The sequence below is a fragment of the Artibeus jamaicensis genome, unplaced genomic scaffold (genome assembly GCF_021234435.1).
Source record: "Artibeus jamaicensis isolate MK-2021 breed Jamaican fruit bat unplaced genomic scaffold, CSHL_Jam_final contig_332, whole genome shotgun sequence".
Lineage (NCBI taxonomy): Eukaryota > Metazoa > Chordata > Mammalia > Chiroptera > Phyllostomidae > Artibeus > Artibeus jamaicensis.
In genome coordinates, this window is record NW_026521788.1 from 5,692,108 (window position 1) to 5,707,739 (window position 15,632).

A 15,632-nucleotide genomic window follows, 5' to 3' on the forward strand; every position below is an offset into this window, starting at 1 on the left:
AGCAGTAAAAAGAAAATGTTGCCACTTGCAACAACATACATGGACTTGAGGGTAATACACTAAATGAAATAACTCAGACACAGGAAGATAAATACCATGTGATTCCACTTATTGTGGAATCTAAAAAGAAATTCTTAGATACAGAAATATATTGGTGGTTACCAGAGGGCAAGAACATGGGGGTGGGCAAAATGGGAAAGGGGGTCAATTATACAGTTACAGATAGTAATCCGATTTATTATGATAATTTTATAGTGTATACCAAGATTGAAATACGATGTTGTATACCTAAAACTAATATAATGTTACATACCAATTTTACTTCAAAACAAACCCACCTAAAACAAAAAAGAGCCAAACTATTGGGTGTTCATGTGGTGCTTGCCGTTATTCACATTGCTCTTGCAATGAGGGTCAAAGTGGCACACTCACTTTACATGACAGAACGGGCCAGAGGTCACCGATGTGGCACACCCTAGGCAACATGCAGCAAATCTCGCCTTGTTCATCCCTTAGAATTCTGCATCACTGATACATGGCGAAGCCGCTGCTTGCTGTGTGCTCAGTGGACCTGGCTGTGTGGACTCAACGGGTGAGTTAAGCGAGTGAGGGTATGAGGGCTGACATAGTAGCTGCTTCACTGAATGACGCACTGGAAGGGAAAATAATTATACAATATATTTCCCATAATTCTGAAACTCAAACAATCTAGAATCTCCAATAAGGTCTAAATTGTGCTTTGCTTTGAATTACAAATATGATTCTAAGAGATGGCTTATAATACAACAGTCAGTCAACCTGCCCTACTCTCCTGGTTAACTCCGAAAGCAACAGGTGCACGGTGTAGTCAGCTGAGCCTGGGGAGACAGAAGGAACTGATTTGTCTTGGAAGATGTCATACATGAGACCATGATTTACTTTGGTTTCCCTTGTATTTCCTGCTGAGTGTGCAATGTCTTGGCCTCAGCAATTACAGTCAATGGCTAAAGAGGACAAAGGGTGGCAGCAACATTAAAAGCATTTTAATTGCAGTGGTGAGCAGAATCAAGAGATGTAAGTAGTTTACGGTGTGCATTACTCAATCTGCACACCAAAGTGCCCAAATGACCCAGGTCCAAATTCCACTTTTATCACTGACCTAACAAATCTGAATAGAGCTTACAGTACAAGAAATGCATTTTCATTCTCGAACTCAGTTTCCTCATCAGCAAAATGGGTTTCATATTATCAACTTCATAGTCTAATAATGAAGAAAAGTTAAGTGAAATAACAGGTAAAGCAGCCTCTGTAGTATTTGACAGGTTGAAGATATTTCCCTTACCCAGTGGCAACTATTATTACATACAGGAGTATCTTACAGATAACCTAGTTAACATCAGGTACATGGCTGAGTATTAAAAACTGTAATGTACTTGTTACATTATGGCTCTGTAACGAGATGATCTTTCTCTCAACAGTAGACTTCACACATCTGTGTTGAGTAAATGCTAACAAATACATGTACCCACATCTACAATAGTGCTTATAAAATACTTGGTAACCAGTTTTTAGGCTTGTCAAAGAAAGCAGTTCTTTGCAGTGCCCAGGGGCCTATGGGTTGGAGGAATCTTCCAGTCCGGCTTCTACTCTTCGAAGAACTAGGCTGGTAGCAGCTAGACTTGAAAAGCAAGTACATTAGGCCCCCTTTTCCAGTTTCACTTTTTATGGCTTTAGTCACCCCCATTGACCGAAGTTTAAAACTATTAAATTTTTCAGAAATAAAAAAATTTATAAAGTATTAAATTGGGTACCATTCTGAGTATCCTGGTGAGATCTCATGCCACCCTACTGTCTCACCTGGATGCAAACCATCCTTTCGTCCACTGTATCCATATCGTATGTGTTCCCTACCTGCTAATCAGTCAATACCCACCTTAGTTATCAGATCAACTTAGTGCCATTATCACAGTGCTTGTGTTCAAGTAACTTGTTTTATTGAATAATGACCCCTAAGTACAATGGTAGCAATGCTGACAATTTAGATATGCCAAAGAGAAGCCATAAGGTGCTTCCTGTAAGTGAAAAGGTATGTATGTATGTTTGGGAGAAAACATAGTATATATATAGCAGCTTGCAACTAAAGTGCATGTAAAGCCCCAGCTATTTTTGATTCCCTGTCTACATCTGGGATTTTCGTATTTTATCTCTTAGCAAGGAAAAGGTAGGGAATTGCTCCTGTCTCATTTCTTCAGTCTTCTGCCTCTTAAATTTCTGTATCTTTCCTCAGACTTTCAGTCATTTAGTACTAGAATAGCAAAAGCTGTGAAACTCAATTATATTTTTCCCAGCACGGATAGCACTCCTTAAGGGGACCACAAAATGGTAGGAGTCAAATTAGAAAACCAGGCTCCCATCCTAATCTCCCTACTGCCAAGCTGACAAAGTTTAAGGGAGCAACACTGCAGATAGAAGGAAAAAAGGACTAGGACTACTTTGTCTCATCAAGACTAGTCTTCTCACTTTCTCAGGAAAGCAAAGAAAAAGAAAAAAAAATTGTTAAGACCCTAATGGTCTCCCAAAGGAAGAGCAACTACAGCTGGAGCAAAATTAGTGTTTTTCTATCTCCAGGTAAGAATGTTTCTTATTACATATACTTTCTCACCTACATGTATCCGAAGATATACTTTACCAGTGTACTTTTATGTTTACATCAAAACTGGACCTTTCCCTCTAGAGTGAGAATATTTGTTGAAAAGGTTTCAAAAAGCACCCAAATTGTTAATGTTTGGTCAAAAGACAGTGAGAATCAAAGATGGTAGAATGACTTCTAATGAAAGAAGCAGACAGGAATCTCTACATTGTCATCTCAACTTCATTTTTAATATTAGCTATTTCAGAAATAATGTAAAGTATTTTAACAAAACTTTTCTCATTACACTAGGAATACTATTCAATTTGGAAGGCTACCATTTCAATGAACAAATAGTTCTTCCACTATAACAAAACTGTGAACATGAACTGCTTAAATCTAAACAGTGGTTTAAAATCTGGGAATAGTACAAGGGAGATACTAAATTATGCATCAGTTTTAGAAAAAATAAAGAATCCTATCTTAACATGTATTACTTCAGCAATGATAGTGAAACAAAGTTTTCAAGTTAACCTCCTCCTAATTGCCAGGCCTGAAGCTCAAACTACAAATCCTTTAACTAGAAGAATACATCTGTTTTCTTGCTGTGAAATTTTCTCAAAAATACGCAAACACACCAATTAAAAATAGCTGAATAGAGTAATGTGAAGGTGCTTAAAAGTGAGTTGAGCTGCTTAAGGAAAATGCTTAAGAGAGAAGGATTAGGAGAGAAGCGATCTGTGAAGTGTTTCAAGAGCTAGGCAGAGGCAAATTATATGGCAATGCAAATATTTATTTTCAGCTTACATTTGGCAGAACACAGTCAAAATTCCAAGGATAATTAATGAACCACATGAAAAACCATCTTAGAGAAATATAGCCCAAAAATTTATATTTATATATTTTGGTATAGCTGTTTATAACTTCTAAAAATGTAAGGGCCTGCATCAGTTCTGTTTACAAAAGAAAAGCATTTAAGTAAAGATATCATAAAAGTTGAGTTTTGCTGTCAGTGTTAAAACTAACATCAAGATTACATACAAAAACAGTAACAAGTGAATATATGTTGGAAAGCAGAGACTTCAAAATAACTATAAAACCAGTAAGTACAATACAATGCACACATCAAGGTAGAGATTAGCCAGAAAAATAGCTAATGTCCACAGGCTATTTATTCATTGACTACAGTGTTAGATCAAACAGTGCTTAAACTTTGGCTTAATTGGGCAATTTGGTCACCTATTGTGAATGAACTATTTAGCCAAAGATTATTTTTTGATATTCAACTTTTTACATATCCTATTCTAAATAAGACCTTTAATTTCCATTGTGACTTTATTTTGTTTCAGGCATTTCCAAAATGAGAATAGCACCAGAATATATCACAACATTAGCAAAAATGAACCACATCTTGCATCCTGAAATATTTTATTTATCAATGACTATAAGGATATGGTTCTATTTAACAATGTAATTAAATAACTCCTATAAAACTTTCATTCTATAAAAAGTATATGAATCAAAATTATTTAATGAATCAGACATCGAGCAAATTTGTTTCAAGGTTTTCTTTTAAGAGAACCCTCTTAAAAGAACTAGGTTCATCCAACGTTATAGGCACAAAGACTGAATCTAGTGCTTGTACATAAAAAGTACTCAACAGGCATTGATGAATTGATAGCATTTTTGTGACAAATGATCAGAATCAAGAGATCCTGGAAAACAAATACAGCATCTCAAATAAATCACTCATTCAAGAATGATATGCAGGGTATGTCCTTTTACAGAGTATTTTAAAATTCCCACAATACTACTACAAGTTTTAAGTCAAGCTAGCAATGGAATGGTGACTACTGAATGTTACGCTGTTCATTACCTCTAGGCAGAGAGTGAGGGCAATAGCATCAGGGAAGCATACAAAACTCCTCAAATGTTCTAATTGGGATCTAAACCAAATATTATGTTAATTTTGATAAAACAGGACAATGGGCATGAATGTTCATTATAGTATCTTCTTCTTGTCTGCCTGTTTATAAGTTTCTTTGAAAAAGCAACCATCAGACTTTTATGCAGGAACAATCAACAGTATATTCTTGAATCAACAGGACTTACCAGTTAATCATTTACTTTATGAACATTATTTATTTGAAGATCAATGATCTATGCATCTTCCTTTATTTCAATACACAGTTGTAATACTTTCTAGATTTTTAATAAATTAGATTTCCATTTTCTAAGAAGTTAAAATTTGAGAATATTTCCATTGGAAGAAAATTGCATTATATTGCCTAAATTAGTCAAAGCTGCTTAAAATTCCAACCCTTTATCATTAATTACTGGTTATTTACCAACACAAGGAGTAGAAAAGACCAAGAATTCTGTTTATTATTATAGCAATCATTTCCATGGTATTTGATAGAACTCAGTACTATTTTTAAAAAGATTTTAATTATTTATTTTTGGAGAAAGGGGTGGGGAGGGAGAAAGAGAGCAAGAGAAGCATTACTCCTCTGCCTCTTGCACACCCCAACCTAGGACCAGGCAGCAACCCAAACACGTGCTTTGACCGGCAATGCAACAGGTGGCCTTTCAGTTTGCAGGACCACGTCAAGTCCACTGAGCCACAGCAGTCAAGGTAGAACTTTTTTGAAATGAATTCATATTTGTGAAACTAAGCCAGCCAGAATAAAATCTTTATTTAAAAAAAAACAATAGAATTAAAAAGAAATTCAGCAACCAAAAAATATTTCACACAATTGCAAAATAGAAAAATAGTAGCAAAGTAACAGAATGTTGAAAGTTGTTAAGCAAGGGGCTGAAGAAACTTTGATTCCATCCATCTGACATTGCTAATGGTCCTCTTTGTCCTTCCATTGTTATATATGTAAAACAGGTATGATAATAATTAAAGAATGGCCTTGCAGAACTTAGTAGAAGGTTAAAAGGAATTACTGAAAAGCTGTTGAAATACTTTATAAACACTATTAACAAAACTACTTATTATACGTTTTTTCTTCCTTCAGTGAAAACGTCCTTTTAAATCACTTTCTTAATATTGTTTCAAATTCTCAAACAGTGAGATGTTAGCTTTCTTCCAAAATGGCACATCCAATGTATCACAATACTTCTGATTAGGAAAGAAAATACTGGAAATGTGCTACTTGAGGAAAAAAGAGAGAATTGCAAAACAACTGGTCAAGTTCCTAGACTCAGTTCAATCAAGTTGTGGATCATCCAACTGATATATTTTTGTTACTCCAGCACTTTGAAACATTATTTTGAAAATATATTCTCAGTGTGAGATTTCTTATATAAATAGGAAGTATTTAATTTCTGTAAACATTTGCAGTACCAACTACTTCTCTGAATAGATTTTTCCCCTTAAGAAGAATGCTCCAGTGAAGAATCGTTTCTTACACTTGCATGTCCAGACTCAAAAAGAAACTCAATGTTTTTCTATGAAAACACAGAAATACCCAAGTAATGTAAAAGCTTTCGGTAACCAGGCACTGCCCACTTATTCCAAGCATGTAATCACTCCCTATACAGTCTTGATGAATTAAAAATGTTCTCCAGTCCTCATAGCTCATCAGATGTATTGTTCACCTTTGGTAATTCACATTCTTCACTGGTATGACAACTCTGAAGGATGTCCTTATAGTGGTTCTTCAGATCATCATACAAAGAAACAGTTTCTTGAGAGTGAACCAATGGTAACACCTTTTCATTCAATAACATCTGCACTTGGAATTCTTCTTTAGGAGTCTTGGCATTTTTACAATGGTAAAGCACAAATATCAGGTTTGAGGCATAGGGTACAATGTGACCACTTCGGAACTTCCGATGCATTTGTTCTTTGTAATTGTAAGCTGTTAGGGGTTCCTTGTCTTTGAAGTAGCCCATGAGAGAAAGCAGTGGAAGAAGGGTCTCTGCATGACCAAACTGAAGGATGACTGGAGAGGTAACTGGCTGAGACCTTAAATGAGAAATCAAGAAAAAAATGTATTCATGTCACAGATCATAATACCTATACTTAGAAGCAGTTTACAACTTTCTGAACAACAGGTGACTATAAGCCTCTCTCCTTAACTGGTACAAATTAGTCAGGTGATCTAAAGTACCTAAAACCTCTATTAACTTCGGAGAAGCATCTCCTTCCGTCTGACGTTACAAAGCAGTACCATTCAGACCGTAGCTCTATTTGATTTGACCTGCATAAACATTTTTCAATTTTATATTATTTGTCAGTATTTAAATATTGGGAGACTTCAGATTCTTAAAACTCCAGATTTTGGCTTCTCTTGAGAAAACTGGCAACATATATTCCCATAAGGCAATAATCACCGTAACAAGAATAAGGGTTGTCTTCCAGAGAAGATATAGACCTCTTACACAGGACATATGTCATTCCACATTGTCCAACATAGGATGAGTCATTATTACTTGCATGATCCATTTATACACTGAGTATATGTAAGTCAAAGCCAATACCACTGCGACAATGTAAATATAATAGAATTTAATAATGATACAAGTTGAAGAAAAACAAGTAGTAAAAAATACTGGTTTGCAGTTTAAGTCCTCTGGCCATGAGAGAGTAACATTAAAGCTAGGAACCACCCTAAAAATCAACTTTTTATACAATGAAGAAAAACTTCCTTCTTCTTAATTTTTGCATTTCGCACACACGAAAACTCAGAATTCGATGAATGTCTAGGTTGGGTTTTAAGTGTAAGAAGCAGAATTTAGCATTCTTTTAAATAAATTACAAGATCTAAAAGAATATTAAGTATTTTTGCATTAACTCAAAAGTATTTCCATTAACTAACAGCTCTGACTATAAATCACTTGTCTCAAAGATAATTGTTTTTCTTCACTATTCTATTTTACAAGCTGAAATTCAACTTAGTAATCCTTAGTGGTTCGAGTATTTACAACTAGAATAAATATAATAAAGCAATCTTCTTTAAGGCTCCTTAAGAAAGTAGGAGTGAAACATCTAACTTGTAATTATGACAAGGGCAATGACAATATAGGAGCAACAGAGCAAAGAGCATTTAACAAATGATGCTGGAACACTAGACACGCCCCCCCCCAAAAAAAAGAAAAAGAATTTAGACATAAATCTTAGACTTTTCACAAAAATTAACTCAGAAAGGATCATAGTCCTAAATGTAAAACTCAATGCAATGAAACTCCTAGAAGGTAACAAAGAAGAAAACCTAGATAGCCTTGGGTATAGCAATGACTTTCAGTACAATACCAAAGGCATGATCAATAAAATAAGTAATTGTTAAGCTGATCTTCATCAGTGTCAAGAGAATGAGAAGACAAGTCACAAAATGTGAGAAACTTTTGCAAAAGACACAACTGTCAAAAGACTATTATTTAAAATATGTTTAAAAATACTCTTAAGACTCAACAACAAGAAACAACCCAATTAAATAATAAGTAAAAGACCTGGAAAGCTCACCAAGGAAGATATACAGACAGCAAATAACTATATGAAAAGGTGTCTACATCCGATGTCTTTAGGGAATTGCAAACAGCACCACATAGCAAACTCTGGAATGCTAACAACAGGATTTCACTGGTGGTGTGAATGCAAAATGATTGCATCAGCCAATTTAGATTGCATCTAAATTATACCCAGACACCAAGTGACTTTCACAGCCACTGTGAAAGTCAGTATGATGGTTTCTTATAAAACTAGACATACTCTTACCACATGATCAGCAATTGTACTCCTTGATATTTATGCAAAGGAATTAAAAACTTATGTCTACACAAAAACCTCAACATGGATGTTTATAGAAGTTTTTTTCCCATAACTGTCAAAACCTAGAAGCAATGAAGATGTCCTTTAGTAGGTAAATGGGTAAATAAATGGTGGTATATTCAGACAACAAAATATTATTCAGTGCTAAAAAGAAATGAGCTATCAGGCCACAAAATAATATGGAGGAAACTTCAATGCATGTTACTATGTGAAAAATGCCAATCTGAAAAGGCTACAGTATGATTCCAACTATATGACATCCTGAAATGGCAACACTATGAAGACAGTAGAAAGATCAGTGGTTGCCAGGGTTTAGGGGGGAGGAAAGGCTGAACAGACAAAGAATAGAGGATTTTTAGGGCAGTGAAACTATTCTACACAATACTACAAAGGTGGATATGTGTCATTATACATTTGTCCAAACCCAGAGAATCTACAACACCAAAAGTGAGCCCTAATACAACTATGGACTGGTGATAATGATGCTTTCATATAGGGTTAGGATGATCAATTATAACAAATGTACCACTGTGGTGTAGAATGTCAACAGTAAGAGGGGGTGGAAAGGAAATTATGGGATCTCTCTGTATGTTCTGCTCAATTTTGCTAGAAACAAAAAACTACTGCCATGGGAATATATGTGACCAAAAAGAGCATATTTTTATTCCAAAGAGTTAATAATAATTCCTCTTAAACAGCTGCTTATGTCTACACCTGTTTTCCCTTTTTACACGACTTACTCACATTTCAATTTTCCTTTACAAAGTTAAGCAGCATGGAAGTTAAATGGAAAAAAAAAACCCATTTCTATTCTAAATTATACCCAGACGCCAAAACTGTGGACTTTGATACCTTCAATTAGTGGGGGCTAAAAGGCTGAGGATTTTTTGTTTGTCTTTGTTAACTCTAAAGATGTTGAAGCAAAAATGTAAGAGTATTTATTGATAGTCCAATTTTCATCAAAGGTCATTAAAGGTATGTGCCAGGTTTCTGTAAAGTAAATCAGTAATTTCTGTTGAGTTGGTTCCATTTCACAACAGAGAGTAAATCTTTGAAGTTGTTATACACCTGCCAGGCACTGATTTCCAATAGTCGGTGTAAGCCCAATTTCTATTTGAAAGAACCTAACCCCCTGCTTGTCCTTGAATACTATACTCAAGTCTCAAGGATGGCATGAGTACTTTTCTAGGTTTCATTCGCAAGCTTCTTCAAAGCAAAGCTGTTCTATGATTAAACCCAAAATATTGGTAATAGCTAATGGGTAAGAATATGTATATGTCTGAATGAGGGAGCAGGAAGGGATTTGGGGTAAGAATGAAAGAAAACACAATGTCAAGGGAGAACAAGGGCAAAGAATGTAAAAAGTTACTTTATTTGATTCCCAACATAAGGCCACTGCACATACTTTCATCAGAAGATTGTTGAGAGGATAAGATTGCTATATTCCCTCCTGTCTATGGTCCCCTGTGGCTCTGTCATGACCATTAAATAAACAGAGTTGTGAGGTTCAGGATGCCATACAGAAAGGACCAAGTTTTTTATTTTTAACAAAGGAATGCGGTCTGTTGGCAGGAAGATGTAAATATATTTTAAGGGAGGAGCTGCCAAGACAATCAATAATGAGGCATATTCAATACCTACAGCAACTGTAGTTTTTAATGTTGGGGGACATAAAGCCATTTGAAAATATGACTAAAGGAATGGGACTTCATCCAAGAGAAATACATACCCATAAACACTTGAATACAGTTTTGGGAATTCAGACTCTCTACATCCCAAGAATCCCCGTGCTCTGTATTAGATTACAATCTGACATCCTAAGGCATAAGTAACCCTACAATTATGTCCCACATTGGCTGATACCTCCTGCATCACATGTATTTCAGAGAATTCTAGTAATTTTATCCTAATCAGTCCTATATAGAAAATGTCTAAAAAGATGAATGAAATTTATATTTTATATTTACATAGTTAACATCAAATTAAGAATAAATCAGATGCTCTACTTTGAAAGTTCAATCTGCTTTGAACTTTCCTATTTTTCTTCAATCTTCCTGTTTCTTCTGTATTCTGACTCCATATTCTGATCCATCAATAAATATGGACTTCAACTGGTTACATTTCTCAAATTAACTGATATCCCGCACTTGCAATGATCATTCTTTTTGTAAAACTCTTAGCAGAATAATCTCCCAAAGAACAAGAAATACAAAGGCAAGGAGTGGGACACTTTGAACCCTGCTCTCTCACTCCGATAGAGACGCCTGATAATAACTTGGTATGTCACACTGTCTGAGAAGTGACAAAACGACTTTTAAAAAGGCATAGTTCAGCTTTAAAAAAACAAACAACCTAGAAAATTTAAAGTATTAATACAAATATAAGAAAACAAATGAATAATCTATATGAATGTATATACAGAAATACACAGTTGGAATCAATGTTTTAAGGCTGAGATCTGGTCAAACCCTCCTATTTTATTTTATTTTTTTAAGATTCTGTCTATCAGCCCTGGCTGGTGTAGCTCAGTGGATTGAGCGCAGGCCTGGGAACCAAGCAACCACAGTTCAATTCCCAGTCAGGGCACATGCCTGGGTTGCAGGCCAGTTCCCAGCAGGGGACACACAAGAGGCAACCATACATTGATACTTCTATCCCTCTCTCCTTCCCTTCCCCTCTAAAGATAAATAAATAAAATAATAAAAAAGATTCTATCTATCTATCTATCTATCTATCTATCTATCTATCTATCTATCTATCTATCTATCGGAGAAAGGAGAATGGAGGGAAAAAGAGTGGGAGAAAAACATCAATGTGTAAAAGTAACATTGACTGGTTGCCTCTTGTAAGCCCTCAACCCAGGCATGTGCCCTGACTGGGAATCAAACCAACGACCTTTTGCTTTGCAAAATGACACCCAACCATCTGTGCCACAAGGATCAGGGCAAACCCTTTCATTTCATTTTTTTAAAAAAGTAAGACAAGTTAATTGCTTAACTGCATCCAGCAAGATAAGAATGCAGTTCTCCAAATTACAGTCCTCTTTTACTTATATAAGTTGGTAAAGACATTTTGCTAAATCTTTAATTGAAAATGAAATTTAATTTGAAGTCTAAAATTATGTTGTTATATAAGGGTTGATGACTATGTGTATGTTCAAAGTAGGTAAAACACCACCAAAAAGTACTTCATAAAGCTCAACCAGAAAACAACCAATAATTGCATGTTTTTCCCTTAAATGTACTCACCTTTCTAAGCTCTTAATTCCTGTGTTCACACTCAACTAATGTTACACAAAGTATGTTTTTAAACAAGATCCATATAATCCCCATACTTATGTAAGTATACAAATAAGTAACACAAACTGCCAAAGATCTGAGATGCCCTGGGAAAAAAATTACCAGGAAAAAAAAATTAATCTTATACATCTGATTGAAATATCAGCTTCAATGAGGCATCTGGAAAAGCATGTTTGACAGCTTGGCACAAATGGAGAACTAGAGTGACTCAAGCATAAAGTTTTTTTCTCAAGCAAACATACATAGAAATAACTTCTGCTTCCATTTAAGATGGAATAACTGAGGCCAGATTTACCTTCCTGTCTTGAACTACTTACTGTAATGCCAGACAAAATATACGAAACAGCAATTTTCACACATTTAACAATAGTCAGAGTAACAGCAAGGGAAGGCAAATGAGGTGAACCCCAACAAGTGTCCCAGACTGCTGCCTACAGTTTCCAGGTTGCAGCACAGGGAAGGGAGCCCAAACAGAGCGTGGCAATTTTCCATGAGTAGATGAGATGGGACTGAGGATTCATTTAGCTGGAATTCTCGGGATAGAGTACTAGAGAAGATAGATCTCCAGGGACTTCCCTCAAGTTTTCAGCTAGTCATGATCAGCACATGCATATGAGAAAACTAGCCCTACCCAGGGAAAAAAAACATTAAAAAGAAACAGCTGAAAAATTTCCCAAAGCTAACACGGGGCCAGGAATAGTTTGTGTTCCCACAAGACAAACTTAAGAAAACCTCAAAATAAGCTGTATGCCAAATAGATGCTCAGGAAAAATCGCCTCAATAGTGGGGCAAAATCGGTCCACAAAAGACATTCCAAAAACAAAAGAGCAAATCACCAAACTAGGAGAATATATTTGTAGAGCATAAATCTTACAAAGGACTTGTGCCTAGAAAATATAAATATGACTCTTACCACAAGAAAAATGATAAACAACCCAATTAAAAAAATGGCAAAAGATTTGAACGGAAACATCAAAGTAAACATACAGGTGGTAAATAAATGCATGAAAAGATGCTCAATATCACTATTTTTAGGGAAAAAGCAAACTAAAACCAAACGAGGTACTACTAAACATCCCTATAATGGCTAAAATTTAAAAAGACCTACTGTACCAAGAGTTGGCTAGGATGGAGAATAACTAGTACTCTCATACACTGATGGGAAGAGTTTGGCAGTTTCTTAAAAAGTTAAACACACACCTACTTATGATTCAGTGAATCCATCTCTCCAGGTATTACTTAAGAGAAATGATATGCATACGTCCATATAAAGGTGACACATGTTCAGAGCAGTTTTACCTGTAATAGCCTTAAATTGGAAACAACCCAAATGTCCATCATAAGGGTAGTGCAGAAACAAATCGTGGTGTATCCACAGAACAAATACTGCTTGGCCTTAAAAAGGAATGAATTATTGATACCCACAACATGAATCAATCTCATAACAATCAAGCTGATTGAAAGAAGGCAAACCAACAAGCTGTACACATTATATTGTTCCAATATCTACAATTCTAGTAAACATAGATTAATTTATAGTACCAGAAAGCAGATCAGTGGTTTCCCAGGGTTGGAGTGAGAGGTGAGAAGTAGATTACAAAGCCTCACGAAGAGATTTTTGCATTTGATGGATATCTCATTATTTTAATTGTGGTGACAATAGCATGGGTACATATATAAAAACTCATTAAATTGTATACTTTAAATATGTCCTGTTTACATCAATTATATTTCAATAAAGCTATTTTCAAAAAAATCAAAACAAGTATTAAGGGCTGATATGCTGAGGTTACTTAAAGAAGTCTTCACTAACCAATCTCGAAGACGTCTCCCTCCCATAAAGCCTTTACCAAACTCCACAGTCCAAATTAATTGTCCTTCAGCACTTTTTTGTTTTAGTGCTGTTTCACAAACATCCTCCGAACTAGACATGTGTTCTCTGAGACAATATATTAAATGTATTCACCTTCTGTACACCCTTTATTGCCTGCATACGTTGTCTTGGAGTGGAATGGGAGTTAACACTGGGATCAGGAAAGCACTTAGGCAGGAGCTAATCTAGGAAAGAGAAATACTAGCTAATGTGAATTGAGGTGGTAGCAGTGGTGGGTGAAGAAAAGTGGAAGAAATTGACATAAAACTGGAAACTGAACAAAGAACCACAATATGATAAGTAGATGTATAAGATGAAGGAGACAACAAAAATGATGCACAGGTTTGTGGCTTGGATGCCTGGAAGGATGATGAGGGTATTGACTAAAATAAGGACTACAGAAAATAAGGATGGTGGATATTCCTTCAGTACATATTGAGCACCACCTGCACCCCACGTTTGTTCTTAGGCACTGAGAGGGACAGCAGTGACATAAACAAATTTCCAGGTGTCAGTCAAAGACCTACAGTCTACTGAGAGTCAAAAAGTATCTTTCCACAGGCAGCTGGACATCTGAATCTGAATTAGGAGTACAAATGCTAGTTATATTAACTTTTATCTCATTTTGCCAGTTATCTATCAATAACTAGCACTGAAAGAGACTCCTGGTACCAGTTAAAACTCTGTGGAACATTGACTTCAGAAAACAAAAAAACGAGCAAGAATAGATTCTGAGGACTTAGAATCTGCATACATTTCTAGGAACTTTAAGAGACAAAGCTCCCCCATTACAATGGGCTAATTAACCAAAATATTGCTATTTTATGCATTTATTTCAATGCTGCCATCTTATGTTAAAATATGGAACTACATAACCTTAAAAAGCCATACCCTTATTCAGTGGAATCTGAAAATACCAGATTTGACAGCCAATGAAAAGGTAGAAAAGGATAATGAATAATTTCGTGACAATAACAAATATCTATAGCAATTAATTTTTGGTGTCTGAGAGTATCCCCACAAAACAGAAGATCTCATGAGGCAAGCAATTATATTCCAGAATATAAACTTTACTTTGAAAAAGCAGGATAAACATATATTAACAGAGATAATGAGGAAGAGAAAGTGGAGTAAAATCCAGATAAATCTTATTTCTCTGTTAAATTCTGTTTTTCTAATCGCAGCTGCTTAATTAAGTAGCAATAGCTGGTTAAATACAAGTGTACTTGTTTTAATCTTAATGCCACCACTGTAAGGATGGTTTAAGAAGGAAAATAAAAGTCAAGAGGCTAGTAAGAGAGAAGGACCCCGAATCTGGAGGGCTAGTTATATTTAACCAAAATGTTGATACTTGTAAATTAACATTACTTGTGATCTTCAATTTTCCTGTGAAGCAAATTATGCCTTTAAAATTATGTTGAGAAGTATTCAGAAATACTGAAGATAATCTCCAATTTAATGTTGATATAAAAAGGTAACAACCCTGGCTGGTGTGGCTCAGTGGACTGAGTGCTGGCTTGTAAACCAAAGGGTCACAGGTTCGATTCCCAGACAGGGCACATGCCTGGGTTGTGGGCTAGGTCTTCAGTAGGGGGCACTCCAGAGGCAACCACACATTGACGTTTCTCTCCCTCTCCTGTTTCCTCTCTAAAAATAAATAATTTTTTTTAAAAAAAGATAACAACCTGTGTATTTGTATAATCTCGACGTAGAGTGGAGAGATGAAGAAGGCAAAAAGTAGCCTAGCAACTCTAGAATTAAGTGAAAAATATTTCCTTAAACAACATTAATAACAAAATGTTGATATATACACACGTATAAACATACTTATAACTCTAAATCCAAATTTAAAAAAAGATTTTAAGAGTGGTGACAAAAAAGTTAACATTTTGATGAATAGATCTGATAAAATACAAAGATAAAATATTAAAATGTTGTTCTATCACACTGGGGTGTGATATTGATGTGGGAGGGCTGTGCACGTGGAAGAGGGAGTGGTATCTGGAACTCTGTAACTTCCGCCCAATTTTGTTCTGAACCGACTACTCTAGAAAACAAGGTCTATTAATTTTT

At 35.5% G+C, this 15,632-nt stretch overlaps 1 protein-coding gene across 3 annotated transcripts in view; it reads right to left on the reverse strand.

The window, feature by feature from the left end:
* Positions 1-2,939: 2,939 nt before the first annotated feature.
* Positions 2,940-15,632, reverse strand: part of MINPP1 (multiple inositol-polyphosphate phosphatase 1) — a 36,869-nt gene continuing 24,176 nt past the window's right edge. The window contains exon 5 of one of the 3 annotated variants that reach the window (XM_037156615.2): positions 2,940-6,584. In XM_037156615.2, coding sequence (XP_037012510.2) covers positions 6,188-6,584 — 397 coding nt within the window. In that variant the 3' untranslated portion in view covers positions 2,940-6,187. The remainder of the gene's footprint in view (positions 6,585-15,632) is intronic. The other 2 variants (XM_037156613.2, XM_037156616.2) reach the window with 2 other exon arrangements.